Source organism: Capsella rubella, unplaced genomic scaffold (genome assembly GCF_000375325.1).
Source record: "Capsella rubella cultivar Monte Gargano unplaced genomic scaffold, Caprub1_0 scaffold_3, whole genome shotgun sequence".
Lineage (NCBI taxonomy): Eukaryota > Viridiplantae > Streptophyta > Magnoliopsida > Brassicales > Brassicaceae > Capsella > Capsella rubella.
The window spans coordinates 2459083-2473889 of NW_006238921.1; the positions used below are offsets into that span (position 1 = coordinate 2459083).

The 14807-nt window shown below is 37.8% G+C and overlaps 3 protein-coding genes across 5 annotated transcripts; 2 read left to right on the forward strand and 1 right to left on the reverse strand.

The window, feature by feature from the left end:
• Positions 1-464: 464 nt before the first annotated feature.
• LOC17893860 (lysine-specific demethylase JMJ25) lies at positions 465-7319 on the forward strand. Of its 2 annotated transcripts, XM_006296851.2 has the most exons (16): positions 465-964; positions 1053-1174; positions 1480-1579; positions 1682-1820; positions 2054-2117; positions 2222-2972; positions 3139-3468; positions 5195-5491; positions 5641-5713; positions 5806-5891; positions 6002-6121; positions 6218-6276; positions 6374-6472; positions 6572-6673; positions 6792-6869; positions 6975-7319. In XM_006296851.2, exons 1-16 carry the CDS (start codon positions 596-598, stop codon positions 7063-7065), a joined length of 2880 nt encoding a protein of 959 aa, XP_006296913.1. In that variant the 5' UTR covers positions 465-595; the 3' UTR covers positions 7066-7319. The 2 variants fall into 2 exon arrangements, 1 of the variants encoding a protein (XP_006296913.1); XR_002834692.1 differs by lacking the exons at positions 6792-6869; positions 6975-7319 and having other exon boundaries at positions 6355-6472; positions 6572-6668.
• Positions 7320-7453: 134 nt separating this feature from the next.
• LOC17890836 (lysine-specific demethylase JMJ25) lies at positions 7454-12922 on the forward strand. 2 transcript variants are annotated; one of them, XM_006296843.2, is made up of 16 exons: positions 7458-8142; positions 8238-8335; positions 8620-8719; positions 8821-8959; positions 9116-9179; positions 9286-10036; positions 10281-10610; positions 10856-11152; positions 11295-11367; positions 11445-11530; positions 11654-11773; positions 11874-11932; positions 12035-12130; positions 12227-12310; positions 12410-12496; positions 12595-12922. In XM_006296843.2, the coding sequence occupies exons 1-16, from the start codon at positions 7699-7701 to the stop codon at positions 12716-12718; spliced, it is 2952 nt and encodes a 983-aa protein (XP_006296905.1). In that variant the 5' UTR covers positions 7458-7698; the 3' UTR covers positions 12719-12922. The 2 variants fall into 2 exon arrangements, with proteins under 2 accessions (XP_023642647.1, XP_006296905.1); XM_023786879.1 differs by lacking the exons at positions 12035-12130; positions 12227-12310; positions 12410-12496; positions 12595-12922 and having other exon boundaries at positions 7454-8142; positions 11654-11766.
• Positions 12923-13089: 167 nt separating this feature from the next.
• Positions 13090-14743, reverse strand: LOC17890794 (probable glycosyltransferase At3g07620). The gene is made up of 4 exons (XM_023787020.1): positions 14576-14743; positions 14266-14456; positions 13841-14192; positions 13090-13749 (listed from the first exon to the last, which is right to left on the reverse strand). The coding sequence occupies exons 1-4, from the start codon at positions 14741-14743 to the stop codon at positions 13090-13092; spliced, it is 1371 nt and encodes a 456-aa protein (XP_023642788.1).
• Positions 14744-14807: the final 64 nt, after the last annotated feature.

The following is a 14807-nucleotide window of genomic DNA, read 5'->3' on the forward strand; positions in this document are numbered from 1 at the left end:
ACAAACAAGAGATGTCAAAGGGAAGAGGGAACGCAACCGTGCGTTAAAACAAGAGATGTGAGACGTTTCGATGGTAGTGGGTTAATCATCGTGCCCTTGATGGGTCGTGTTCTTACTTCTTATTAGTGGGTCTACTATTTTTATTGGTAGTTGTTTTTGTCAACCCATTAACCTGTACTCTGTAGACCGGTTCAACTGTGACTCTGCAAGTGTGATTGAACCAAACAGATTCACCCAAAAAGTTAATTTGAACGAGAGATTATTTTTTTTTTTTTTCATCATTTGAACGAGAGATTAGAATTTAATTTTGTGTGATTCAATTGAATGTAAAAAAAGACGGAATTGGAAACAAAATATGAGCGGGAAATAAACCCCATGGATTTCGCGAAATCGTGTTGATTTAGACCAAAACTAAACCAAACTTTTACTTTTATCGGAACCTTTCAGTTTCCAAAAATCCACAAAAAAAGAAAAGAAAAAGAATCCTCATAAAATCCCGTGTGTCTAGGGTTTTTCGTTACTGTCTCAGTGGTGGGGGAGGGATCCAAGAGAGTTTGTGCCGAGGAGAGAGTGTGAGTGTTTTTTGAATTTCGAAATGGATTCTACAGAGGATGTTGCTATGGTTGGAGAAGCCAACGGACGCGGTGGTCTACGGAGGATTCGGAGTGCTTCTATGAAGATGACCCATTACGTTGACCCTCTGACCGACGACGACGAAGACGAAAGACCCAAGCGAAAGGGCAGAAAAGGGGGGAATAAGGCTCAGAAGAAGAAGAAGAGAGCCTCTGCTAAGACGAGGGGTAACACAGACTCAATTGCTGGGGAAGGTGAGGATTCTGGAAACCAGACTACCATTGGGACAATGACTCGGAAAAGGACTAGTAAGAAGAAGGGTGAAATCGATGGCGAGGTTCCAACCAACTCGAGCAAGAGGTCCAGGACCAGAGCTAGAAAAGGCAACGCGGTTAGTGAATTTTCTCTGTAAATATTGTCTCCTTTGCTCATCAATCGTCTGCTAATTTGTTATGTGTTTTGTTTTGGGGGATAATTAGGATAATGCTGAAGTTATCTTGTCCAATATGTGTCATCAATGTCAAAGGAACGATAGAGGGTACGTTGTGCGGTGTCAGAACTGCGAGACGAAGCGTTTTTGCCTCCCCTGCTTAAAAACTTGGTATGCTCTTCTTACCCTTAAACATTTTTAGCAATTATTTTGGTTTCTTGTTACTTGTTACTGGCTTCATTATATGGGTGTTAAAGATAGTTCGTCTTAGAGTTTCTTTCGGATGGTTGAATGCTTAAATAGTTTTTATTGTTCTGCAATGAGTCAAGACAAAGCTTTTGAAAATCGATTCTTGTCGATTCATTGATAATCATTTCTTCTATTTACGAACAAAACACCCACTTACTTTTACTCTTGTCTTGTGTTGGATTGTTTTTTCCAGAAGCCTGAAACAATTGTCTGATCACTACTTGCAGGTACCCCAACATACCAGAAGAAGATATTGCCAACAAATGCCCATTCTGCTGTGGTATTTGCTGTTGCAGAGGATGCTTGCGTCTAGATAATAAGATAAAAGTATGTTTTCTTGTATCTACCATGTCTTGCTTGATTTATACTTTTATGCTGTTAAACTTTATCTAAGCTCCTTACCATAATGGATACTTGAATACCATATAGGGCATAAATCCGAATCTCGAGGTCAGCAAGGACACAAAAATTCAGTGCTCTAAATATATTTTGGGGAGGCTTCTCCCACATATGAAGGAAATAGTTGATGAACAAATTGCTGAGAAGAAAATCGAGGCAAAGATCTCAGGTACTTTCCATGCTTATAGTTCTGCCAGAAAGTAATGATTGTTTCTGTAGTCACTTCACAGTTTTTGCATTATCATGTTATCATGTGTTAAGTATGTATAATCTTTATATTGTTGGATATACCCGCATTTATTCCCAACAAAATCCCTAACTGAGTGGATTCATTTTTCTAAGTTGTAAGCTGGAAGCTGATTAGCTTAAAGATTAAGAATCTGTCTTAATATTATTTCATAGGACTGGAGTTTGAAAAGGTGAGGCCCCTAGATGCTGAATCTTTCCTTGATGAAAGACTATACTGGTATATGACCCTGATATTTTTGTTTTTATAAATTTGACAAGTTCATAAGTCATGATGCTGTTGGTAATTTGATTCTCTGTTGTTTTTACTCTTCGGGCTCACAGTGATATCTGCAAGACTTCGATCTTTGATCTCCATAGGAGTTGCAGGGAATGTCCTTGTGATATCTGCCTTACATGTTGCCTTGAGATCCGCAATGGAAAGGCTCAGGCATGTCAGGAGGATGTGTCCTGGAATTATGTTAACCGAGGTTTAGAGTATGAACATGGAGACGTAGGCAAAGTTATTGTGAAGCCGGATGTTAAGCCGGATGATAAGCCAGATGATAAGTTGGATGATAAGCCGGTTTGCAAAGACCATATGAACGACCCATCTTTGTGGAAAGCAAATGAAGCTGGAAACATTACTTGTCATTGTGGTGCCAAGGGTTTAGTTTTAAAACGCCTACTTCCTGATGGTTGGGTATCTGATTTGGTAAAGAAAGTAGAAAAACTTGCGGAAGCTGGCGAGCTTTTGGATTTACCTGAAACAGTATTGGAGCGATGCCCTTGTTTTAAGTCTGATGGTCATATTGACATGGACAACGGTAACTTGTTAAAGGCTGCTTGTCGAGAAGGTTCGGAAGACAATTATCTGTATTGTCCAAGTGTCACAGATGTTCAACAAGATGACCTGAAGCATTTTCAACATCATTGGGTAAAAGGGGAGCCTGTGGTTGTGAGGAATGTGCTTGAGTCTACATCTGGTTTTAGCTGGGAACCAATGGTAACCTATCGTGCCTGCCGTCAAGTCCGCAAAACCAATCATGAAACACTTCTAGGTGTTCACTCTACTGATTGTCTGGACTTCTGTGAGGTCAGTTTTTCCTCAATGAATATGTTTCTGGCTCATATCTTTTCATATATAATAATATAAGTACTTGCGTTGCAACTATTTTATTTTTCTGGTCTAGTTAATCTCAATCGTTTTTTGATGTTCATGTCCCTCGTTATCTTTATCTAATGACTTTTAACGGATGCAGGTAAACATCAATCTTCACAATTTTTTTACCGGATATATTGAAGGCCGATATGATCGAATGGATTGGCCACAAGTCCTGAAACTGAAAGATTGGCCTCCATCTAAGTCCTTCGAAGAAAACCTCCCACGTCATGCGATGGAGTTCTTATGCAGTTTGCCAATGAAGCAGTACACTCACCCAGAGAATGGACCTTTGAATCTAGCTGTCAAGCTGCCTAAAAATTGCTTGAAGCCAGACATGGGGCCAAAGACATATATTGCTTACGGATTTGAGCAAGAGTTTGGCCGTGGAGATTCTGTTACTAAGCTACATTGCGACATGTCTGATGCGGTTAGTACCCTTGTGTTTTTTCTTTTCTTGTGTTCATTTTCATTTCTTTGTTATATTTGTGTTCATTCTTTTGATAGTTTCCCTTTCATGATAGAACCTAATAAAACAGCAGAATCAGATAACCATTTCGTGGTAGAATCATATCTATATATCAGTTCACTTAGTTTTATTTTTGTTTTTCTAATTAAATTTAGGATTAGTTCTCTCTATCTTCTTTTTTTTTTTAATCAAAAGTTCTATCTTTCTTCACAAGTTCATTTAATCTTTCTCTGTTTGTCTGATTTTTCTAGACTTGTCTTTTCCCGTAAAATTCCCCTTTTTTGGATTTCGTCTATCAGAACTCAAAAGTCCAAATTGGGCTGGCTGACGTTTAATTCTTTCCTTCTGTTTTTCCCAGAGATTTTTTTTTTTTACTTTTTTTTTTTTCTTTCTTTTTCTCGCTGAAATTTTGTTTCTTTTTCTTTTGTCAACCGGAATCTAAATATAGAAATCTTAAATTCCGCTAGAACAAAGGAAAAAGGGTTTTGCTAGAATCCAGGCTTTTGGTCGTTTCTTTTTCAGTAAATCGAAATCAGTATACCACCAGTTGCCAATAGTTGTTGTCGTCTTTTGTGTGACTGATGACAATAAACCAAAATAAATTTTGTGCGTTGCATGTTCCCGTTGCTAGTTGCTGTCGCTAATCGTTACCTGCTAAAATAGAAAGACCAACATCAATCATGTAGGATTTGTGAGTAATTCAATCACTCAAATTATAATTCCATTACCTTTTCCAAAGCAAAGAAATTCTCAATTCGATTGGGGTTTGCAGTTAATGTTAAGAACCTTGGAAGACAATGCCATATGAAACAATTTTTTCTTCCTACTGCTACACATACCATCATTGATATAAAATTGTACAAGGTTATACTCATCAAAAGAGTTTGGATGTTTCCAATGCTTTATTAATTGGCCAAATTCTTTTGTTGAACTATATTTATGAAGAACATCCATATTCATTTCTCCACAATGGATTTGGTAGAAGAACCTTGTCACAAAGGAGTTCAATTGAAGCCAGAGTACCAAGGCATGCTTGCAACTTATGAAATGCTTGGCTGTCGAATGAAATTTGATTTTTTTTTTTCGATTTTCAGTTTTAATTCCGAAATGCACATGAATACACTGCAATATACTAAACACATTGGAATTGATTGTCAGAAAACGTGCTAGAAATTGTAACAGATATATACCGCGGATTAAAACCTAACTCTTCATAGATAATCCAGTCAAAAGTTGAATTATGAAAAGAAAATAATCTCTATGCCAACAACATCATCCTAGTCAGATAACCATCTAGTCAACAACATCATCTCTAATCAGATAACAACAGAATCAGATTACCATCCAGTCATAAAAGATGTTGTTAAGCCTTCGAGTCCAAAATAGATTCGAATGTAATCAGTTTTCAATTTTTCTAAATAAATTCTGGAGGACTTACTTCACCAAAAAATTATGATCACGGAATATTCTTGCTCTTTTTTAGTGGGACAATTCGTTGATTCCGATTTATGTCAAGATGTGTCAGTTTAGTTACCTTACGTATCTTTCTTTTATAAAGCATAGTGTCTAATAAAGGTCAATTGACATTATATTGTTTTATATAATAATGTCTCTCTCTTTTCACCAAAAAAAAAGTCTCTCTCTTATCTAATTCTTTTCAATATCTTTATTCCTGTGTTGGTTTCAGGTGAATGTTTTGACGCACATATCTGAAGTTCCCATTGATAAGACAAAACAACCAAAAATTGAAGAACTGAAAAAGAAGCATGCTGAACAGGATCTCAAGGAGCTGTATAGCTCTGTAGCTAACAAGGAGGAAATGATGGAGATTCTTGTAAAGTCTCAGCAACAAGTCGAAAAAGTTGAATCTGATGATGGAGCTCTTTGGGACATTTTCCGCAGAGAAGATATTCCAAAATTAGAGAGTTACCTTCTGAAACATTACAAGGAGTTTAGACATTTCTACTGCTGCCCTTTGTCCCAGGTACACTATACTTGCATACTTTACATTTTTCTTCTCCTTCTTCAGTTTGGTTATATTGAACATATGTAGTCTCTCTTTGTGTCCAGTCTCTCCACAATTTTTGCTGGTTTTTGTTTATCTTGTATGTTCATGCATCTTCGTCTTTTCAGGTGGTTCATCCGATATACGACCAGACCATCTATCTAACACGATATCATATCAAGAAGCTGAAAGAAGAATATGGTATGTAGAATTTTTACTAATAACCAAATCACGTTTTCCATCTTTTCACATTATCTTGACAGTTCTAGTCTTTTTGGGGCTGTATTCTTTAGGCATTGAACCATGGACCTTTAACCAGAAGCTCGGCGATGCTGTCTTAATACCTGTCGGGTGCCCGCATCAAGTCCGAAATTTGAAGGTAAATTTTATATTTCTAGCTTAGGAGACAGTGTATTTAAGCAATTGCGCTTTCAGTTTCTCAGCAGAAGGTTCATAAATTGATCATTGTAGTTCGCTTGTGTCTTGCAGTCCTGCACAAAGGTAGCGCTTGACTTTGTTTCACCTGAAAATGTCAGCGAGTGTTTACACTTGACAAAACAGTATCGTCTACTTCCACCAAATCATTTTGCGAAAGAAGACAAGTTGGAGGTATTTCTCTTGTCTCAATTCCTAGTTGTTTTGAGCAAAGTTTCTGACTCCTCTGTAAATGTTATTGTCTTGGTTTCCCGTGTTTTTCTTGAACAGGTTAAGAAGATGATAATACACGCAGTCGATAAGTCTCTCAGGGACTTAAGTGGAGAGGAGTGAGTTTTTACTTTTCTCACTACCTATCTCAATCATCAGTCAATTTGGTTTCTTTTTTCTTTAAGCTTGAGTTTTAGTTTTGTTGTGTTGGTTCAGGTCTTCAGAACCTGAGGAGAAGAAAACACTTAGGGAAAGGAAGAGGAAGGGAACCAATGCAAGTGATAAGGCTCTCCAAGAGTTACCTCAAAGTGAAAGGTGAGATTATTTACTTATATTCTCGCTAGCTTAAGAAAACATTAGTAAACTGAGTTTTCTTTTTGTGTAAGCTGAAGTTTTTCTTTTGTGTTGGTTCAGGTCTTCGGAAGTTGAAGTGGAGAAAAAAGCTGAAGAGGAGAAATCAAAGGGTATAGTTGATGCAGTTGATAAGTTTCTCGAAGACATGCCTCCAAGTGAAAAGTGAGTATTTTACTTCTCTTCTTACTACCTTAAAAAACCACAAGTAAACTGAGTTTCTATTTTTTCTCCTTTTTTTGTGTAAGCTGAGTTTTTTGTTTTTCTGGTTGTGTCGGTTCAGGGTGTCGGAGGAGAAATCAAAGGGGGTAGTGAATCAAATTGATGAGACTATGGAAAACTTGCCTCCAACTGAAACGAAGTGAGCTTTTACCTGTCTTCTCACACCACCTACAAAAAGCATCAGTAAATCTGAGTTTCTTGTTGTCTAAGCGGAGTTTCTTTTTCTTTTGTGTTGGTTCTTCAGGTTTCCAGAAGCCGAAGGGGTGAAAAGAGCTAAGATAGTGAAGACATACGTGCGGAGAAAAAAGCAGAGAAGTGAAGAAATCAAAGCATAGAAATTAGCAAATTACAAGCAGAGAGGGAGGATGTAGGAGTAGTAGTAGTCTTTTGTTGCATCTTAATTCTCAGAAATCTTTTGTTGCTAGTTTCCTTTGCGAAATCACAAGTTAAAACAGAGCAGCAAGGGAGTGGAGTGAGAGAGAGAGATACTTGTCCTTAGTTAGTTATATCTGCTCTTGGCATATTTTGTATATTTTCTCCTCAATCTTCCCCTGATTCTATGAAGTACAGTTACCTTATTTTCTCGAGATAAGTAATTGCTGGAGTGAGTAACCAAAATCATAAATCACCGACTTGGAATTTTTGAAACCGAAACCAAAAAAAAAAGAAGTAACCTAATTAAACTGATCGATACAATTGTTTGTTACTCCTTCAGTCCTTCTACTATCATTTAATTAATTCGTATAAAAATTGTTTTAGAAATATTTGGAAACAAATAATGAGAGCGGGAAATAAAACCCTGAAGATTCATCAAAATCCCTAATTTGTGACCAAATTTTGCTTTGATGGAAACCTTTCAGTTTCCGGAGAGTAATAAAAATCAACACTAAATAGCGTCATGTATTTAGCGTCGGTTCTTCGTTACTCACTGGGATCCAAGAGTTGGTGAGGATTTTTGATTTTTCGAAATGGATTCTGCGGATGAAGAAGGTGTAAAGGTTGGCGAAGCCAACGGACGCGGTGGTCTGCGCAGGAATCGGAGAGCTTCTAGGAAGCGGGCTGATTACGTTGACCCTCTGACCGACGACGACGACGAAGATGAAGGACCCAAGCGTAAGGGTAAAAAGGTTGGTTATAAGGCTCGGACAAAGACTGCAAAGGAAGACGATGAAGGTCTTAGGGTGGAAGATGCCAACAAAGGCGCTGCTCTGGTGAGGGAGAAGAGAGCAACCACTAAGATTAGGAGCCCAATTACTCACCAATCTGAAGCTTCTGTAAGCAAGCCGCATGAGGAAAAGGGAAATAGGGCTCGGAAAAGGAACAAGGATGGAATCGATGGCGAGGTTTCAGGTAAGTCGTTCAAGAAGCCGAGGACTAAAGTAGATGGCAGTGTCCATGTTGGTTACCTCCCGGTTAGTGATTATTTGAACTTTGTTCATCTATTGTAGCTTTACATAGCTACCAATGTATTAATTTTCTCTTTGTTTTGGGATATATATAAATGTAGGACAATATGTGTCACCAATGTCAATATAGCGACAAACGTGTTGAAAAGTGTCAGAACTGCAAGAGTAAGCGTTATTGTTACCCGTGCTTAGACACTTGGTATGCTCTTCTTACCATTAACATTAACTTCGTTTCTTGTTACTGATTTCATTCCATTGTTGTTACTTCTTCTAAACGAAGTTTTGATTTGAACAATCTCATGACTTAAGATTCTGCATCAGTTCATGTTGTTGCCTGTAGAATTTCATCTATTTATAGACAACTAAATTCCTATAGTATTGATTATATTCTAGATTTCTGATCTAACGACCCATTTCCTTAACTGTATTCTTTTGTTGGATTGTGTTTTCAGAAAACTGAATCACTTGTCTAACTGCTTACAGGTACCCCCGTATTGCAAAAGAAGATGTTGCCAAGAAATGCCCATTCTGCTGTAGTATGTGCAATTGCAAAACATGCTTGCGTCTAGATACTAATATACAAGTAAATGATTCTCTTATCTACCATATGTTGCTTTGGTTTTTTATATCTATTCTCGATTTATCTAAGCTCCTTACCTTAATGATTACTCCAATGCTATGTAGGGGATAAATTCAGACCTCATGGTCAGCGAGGAAGAAAGAGTTCAATCGTCTAAGTTTATTCTGCAGAGGCTTCTCCCACACCTGAAAGGAATAAATGATGAACAAATTGCTGAGAAGGAAATCGAGGCAAATATCTCAGGTACTTTCCATGCTTATGTCAGAAAGTTATGATTGTTTCTGTACTCACTTCACAGTTTTTGCATTCTCATATTATCATGTATGTATAATCTTTATATTGTTGGATATACCCGCATTTATTCCCAACAAGGATTAAGAATTATCTTAATATTCATAGGACTGGAGTTTGAAGAGGTGAGGCCTCTAGATGCTGAATCTTTCCCTGACGAAAGACTATACTGGTATATTTTACCCTGATATTTTTGTTTGAATAAATTTGACAAGCTCTTAAGTCATGATGCTCTTGGTAACTTGATTTTTTGTTGTTTTAACTCCTTGGGCTTACAGTGATATCTGTAAGACTTCGATCTTTGATCTCCATAGGAGTTGCAGGGAATGTCCTTGTGATATCTGCCTTACATGTTGCCTTGAGATCCGCAATGGAAAGGCTCAGGCATGTCAGGAGGATGTGTCCTGGAATTATGTTAACCGAGGTTTAGAGTATGAACATGGAGACGAAGGCAAAGTTATTGTGAAGCCGGATGTTAAGCCGGATGATAAGCCAGATGATAAGTTGGATGATAAGCCGGTTTGCAAAGACCAGATGAAAGATCCATCTATGTGGAAAGTAAATGAAGCTGGAATCATTACTTGTCATTGTGGTGATGAGGGTTTAGTGTTGAAACGCCTACTTCCTGATGGTTGGGTATCTGATTTGTTAAAGAAAGTAGAAAAACTTGCGGAAGCTGGCGAGCTTTTCGATTTACCTGAAACAGTATTGGAGCGATGCCCTTGTTTTAAGTCTAATGGTCATATTGACATGGACAATGGTAACTTGTTAAAGGCTGCTTGTCGAGAAGATTCGGAAGACAATTATCTGTATTGTCCAAGTGTTAGAGATGTTCAACAAGATGACCTGAAGCATTTTCAACATCATTGGGTAAAAGGTGAGCCTGTGGTTGTGAGAAATGTGCTTGAAGCTACAGCTGGGTTAAGTTGGGAACCAATGGTAATGTGGCGTGCCTGCCGCCAGATAAGCCACGTCAAGCATGGAGAACTTACTACTGTTGATGCTGTTGATTGTATGGACTTCTGCGAGGTTAGTGTTTTCCTCAGTAAATTGTGTGGTCCATGTCTGTCAAATTTGGAGTTTTTTCTTTTTTCTTGCCAAGTTAATTTAAATTGTTTTGATGTTCATGTTTTTCCCTTCTGGGTTGACATTTCATTTTCCTTTTTTGCTGAATATATATGCTCGTTATTTTGATTCAGGGTTTTGCCTTTTCTTGAATATTCTTAACTTCTTACTATGTCCTTGTTTATCTGATGACTTGTGATAAATGCAGGTATCTATTAATCTGCATCAATTCTTTACTGGTTATACAGACGGCCGTTATGATCGCATGGGTTGGCCACTAGTTCTGAAACTGAAAGATTGGCCTCCAACTAAGACTTTCAAAGAAAATTTGCCACGTCATGCTGAAGAGTTCTTATGCAGTTTGCCTTTGAAGCATTACACCCACCCGGTAAATGGACCTTTGAATCTTGCTGTCAAACTTCCCGAAAATTGCTTGAAGCCTGACATGGGACCAAAGACTTACGTTGCTTATGGATTTGCGCAAGAATTTGGCCGTGGAGATTCTGTTACTAAGCTTCACTGCGACATGTCTGATGCGGTTAGTACCCATATGATTTGTGTTCTTTCGTGTTTAAATTTGTTTCTTTGTTATATATCTGTCCATTTGTCTGATGGTTTTCCTTTTCATACCCGTAATGATTTGAGAACGAAAACAAGAAAATCAGATAACTTCCAAATACATTTATACCTAAGGATATACTGACTTTACCTTTTTTATAATAATTTCTCTCTCTTATCTAACCCTTTTTTTAATATCTTTACTCGTGTGCTGGTTATTTTCAGGTGAATATTTTGACGCACATAGCTGAAGTGCCTATGGATAATTCAAAACAACCTGGAATTAAAAATCTGAAAAAAAAGCATGCTCAACAAGATTTCAAGGAGCTGTACAGCTCTGTAGCTAACAAGGAGGAAATGATGAAGATTCTTGTAAAGTCTAAACAAGAAGTTGAAAATGTTGACACTGATGACGGAGCTCTTTGGGACATTTTCCGTAGAGAAGATATTCCAAAATTAGAAAGTTACATCGAAAAACATCACAAGGAGTTCAGACATCTCTACTGCTCCCCTGTGTCACAGGTACACACTCTCTTTGCATGCGTTTACATATTTTTCTTCTATGTAATGTTTTAATCGTTACAGTTTCAAAGATATGTGGTGAATATTTGCGTCCAGTCTCTCTACAGCTTATCTTACATTTTTATTTTACCTTCTCTTTTAGGTTGTTCACCCGATACATGACCAAAATTTCTACTTAACCCGATATCATATAATGAAGCTGAAAGAAGAATATGGTATGTAGCCATTTATAAATAACCAGCCACGTTATCTTGGCTGTTTTGGTCATACTTTTATGAGCTGTATTTTGTAGGCATTGAACCTTGGACCTTCAATCAGAAGCTAGGAGATGCCGTTTTAATACCTGTAGGTTGCCCTCATCAAGTTAGAAATTTGAAGGTAATTTTATTTCTTAAAATATTTTGCTTATAGGATACAAAGGATTTTAGCAACCGTGCTTTTTAGTTTCGCAGCAGCATAAGGTTCATCAATTGATTACTTTATTTCTCTTGTGTCTTGTAGTCCTGCACAAAGGTAGCGCTTGACTTTGTCTCACCTGAGAATATCGGCGAGTGTTTACGCTTGACAAAACAGTATCGTCTACTTCCACCTAATCATTTTGCGAAAGAAGACAAGTTAGCAGTATTTATCTTGTCTCCATTGCTGGTTGTTTTAAGCAAAGTTTCGTAATCCTCTCTAGATGTTATTTATTTGCTTGTTTCCTGTGTGTTTGCTTGAACAGGTGAAGAAGATGATAATCCATGCAGTTGATAAGGCTCTTAGAGACTTAAGTGGAGAGAAGTGAGTTCTTATTGCTTCTTGTCTCACTACCTATCGCAATCATCAGTAAAATGAGTTAGATTTTTGCTTAAGCTTAGTTCCTTTTTTCTTGTGTTGGTTCAGGTCTCCAGAACCCAAAGAGAAAAAACAATTTAAGAGAGGGTCGAAGTCAAAGGCGATATCCAAGGCAGTTGTTAAGGCTTTCAAAGACTTACCAAAGTGAGTTTTTACTTCTCTTCTGACTACCTGAAGAAAACATCAGTAGATAAAGTTTCTTCTTGTCTAAGCTGAGTATTTTATTTTGAGTTGGCTCAGATCTTCGGAAGTCGAAGAGGAGAAATCAAAGGGGATAGTCGACGATGTTGATAAGTCTGTCAAAGACTTACCTCCAAGTGAAAAGTGAGCTTTTACTTCACTTCTCTACCTTAAAGAAAGCATCATCAGTAAACTGATTGTCTTTTTGTCTAAGCCGGGTGTTTTTTTTTTGTGTTGGTTCAGGTCTTCTGAAGCCAAAGAGGAGAAATCAAAGTGGGTAGTCAATCCTATCGATAAGGCTCTCGCAGATTTAGCTCCAACTGCAATGAAGTGAGCTTTTACTCGTCTTCTCACCACCTGTATAAAACATCAGTAATCTGAGTTTCTTTTCGTCTAAGCTGAGTTTCTTTTTTTGTATATTTGTTCAGGTCTCTGGAAACCGAAGGGAAGAGAAAAGCAAAAATAGTGAAGACATACGTGAGGAGAAAAAAGCTGGGAAATGAAGAAATGCGTAGACATTGGGTGTGGCAGATGAGAGACGGAGAAGAGTAGGAGTAATTTATTATTGCATCTCTAATCTCATCATCATTTTTTGGTAGCTGAAAGCAAACTCTTTTTGTAATTTCCTTTATTGAATCTCTAAGTTAAACAGAGCACTAAGGGAGTAAGTAGTAAGAAGGTACCTAGTACGTACATAGATCTCTTGGCATATTCTGTATTCTCTCCTCAATAATCCAACTCTGTTTAGTTACACAAGTCTAAGAAGTAGTTAACTTCATTCCTTGAGATAACTAACTGGTGGAGTAAACTAACAGAAAAAATAAATCTAATCCAGAATTTGTTATTTGTTATTTTGGTAAAGCTATAGAGGCATATCAGTGGAGAGGAACGATTCCTGGACGCACATAGGCATTATCAACGTGTCATAACAATTTAACATTTAATCTTCTCAACCATATAGAATGTATAATCATATTAAACACATCATATCTCTTTGGAGGATCATTAACCAATATATGTCTCTTCACTTTCTTCACTCCCTCGTATAGTCTCATATACCGATCCTCCGGTATATTCATCAGTATCCTTTTCATTTCTGGTATTTCCTTAACCGATACCGAAACCGAAAACTTCTCCCAGTTCAAAACATCACTAAACGGCAGAACATAGTTCTCCGAGATAAGAACCGGTACACATCCGCTGTATATAGCCTCCGGTATTCTCGGGCTAGCAACTTCGTGACCGCTCGGGCAAATACAAAACCGGCTTTTCCTCATCATCTCTGTGTAATCTAAACCGTCCGGTAGATTTTCGTAAACCAGAATGTCTTTGTCCTTTTCTTTCCAGTTGTTTAGAAGAACCGGCCGGATTTTTCCGTGTGATTTTCCAGCGAAGAAAGCGAGTGTTGTACGAGAGGTTGGATCTAAACCGCCGGTTAAGTTGTTGATTTCTCCGGTCACTAAATTGATTTCAGGAAACGGAGCGTCTTTCTCTGGATTGAAATATTCTGATATGTTGGCGTTGCATAGTACTCTTATGGAATTGAAAAATAGCTTCTTTACGTACCATGTTGCCCTGTGTCCCTGTAACCATGTGGTCAGTCCATGCTTGAGCTTTAAAACTGACCTAATTAGCAGAATAATAAGATATATCGATCATACAGGAACAACATACCCAGTCATGGCAAGACAACATGAAGTGATCAAACCCATCGCTCGTGTTCCAATACGGATATTTCTTGGAGATTATCTGGACATAGTCAGCGATGACACGTTCCAAGACAGCCTTATCTCGAACAACCGGGTCGAAAAGATGGTGAAGGATCATAACAACACTAAAAGGTAAGAAGTAGACATGAGCCTTGTCAGGATCTCGGGTGCGGTACTTAAGGACATCGTTTTCCATAAAGTTTAGGAACAATCCTTCCATTGAGTATATGTCTTTACAAAGACCATAGTGAAATATCGGTGGATCTCCTTCCTCGTATACGTAGATCTTGAATATCTTTTCCATGAGAAGATAACTTCTGTCGCAAGTAAGAAGTATCAATAAAAGGTCACTTGTAAGTCAAGTAAACAAACACATACGTATACTGTTACCGGTGAAAGGCATAAGGGTTCCGGTAAATATCGCCATGAGGTACATAGTCTTCGTCTCCGAGGGGAGATGATGAAGTAGAATTCGAATTTACTTGAGCTTCTCTGATCAACGCTCTAGCCATTGCTAATTCTGCTTCTACTTTCCCGTCTCTTTTCCAAGATCCATGACCTGGATTTCTTTTTCGTTTTTCCTTGAAAATACAAAACAGAATTCTTGAATTTCCATATATTTTTAACCACATTTGATCATCAGTTTACTTGTTTGAAACAGCCATAGCCTAAATCGACGAACGGGAAGAAAAATGGGTACCGTGATGAAGGCGGGGGAGAAGGAAGAGGTCCATAGTGAAGAAGATGTTGAAAAATAAAGATGGGAAGATGAATTTGAACCTTTTGCTATGAAAATCGCAAAGACTACCGCGAAAGTGGCAAACGCCAATAGAAAGGCGTTCAAGTACTTGGGGATGAAATCTCTCATAACTTTCTCTTTCTAATTCCTATTCCATTATTGTGTTGTGTGTTTGATCTTGTGAGACAGAGAT

Excerpts from the sequence above, each read along its gene's own strand:
- LOC17890794 (XM_023787020.1), bottom strand. The coding sequence starts at position 14,743 with ATGAGAGATTTCATCCCCAAGTACTTGAACGCCTTTCTATTGGCGTTT. Across the intron at positions 14,457-14,575 it reads TCTCCCCCGCCTTCATCACG|GAAAAACGAAAAAGAAATCC; the intron begins GTACCCATTTTT and ends TGTATTTTCAAG. Across the intron at positions 13,750-13,840 it reads TGTTGTCTTGCCATGACTGG|GGACACAGGGCAACATGGTA; the intron begins GTATGTTGTTCC and ends ACATGGTTACAG.
- LOC17890836 (XM_006296843.2), top strand. The coding sequence starts at position 7,699 with ATGGATTCTGCGGATGAAGAAGGTGTAAAGGTTGGCGAAGCCAACGGA. Across the intron at positions 9,180-9,285 it reads CCTGACGAAAGACTATACTG|TGATATCTGTAAGACTTCGA; the intron begins GTATATTTTACC and ends TTGGGCTTACAG. Across the intron at positions 11,368-11,444 it reads GAAGCTGAAAGAAGAATATG|GCATTGAACCTTGGACCTTC; the intron begins GTATGTAGCCAT and ends TGTATTTTGTAG.
- LOC17893860 (XM_006296851.2), top strand. The coding sequence starts at position 596 with ATGGATTCTACAGAGGATGTTGCTATGGTTGGAGAAGCCAACGGACGC. Across the intron at positions 5,892-6,001 it reads ATCAAGTCCGAAATTTGAAG|TCCTGCACAAAGGTAGCGCT; the intron begins GTAAATTTTATA and ends TGTGTCTTGCAG. Across the intron at positions 6,277-6,373 it reads AGGGACTTAAGTGGAGAGGA|GTCTTCAGAACCTGAGGAGA; the intron begins GTGAGTTTTTAC and ends GTGTTGGTTCAG.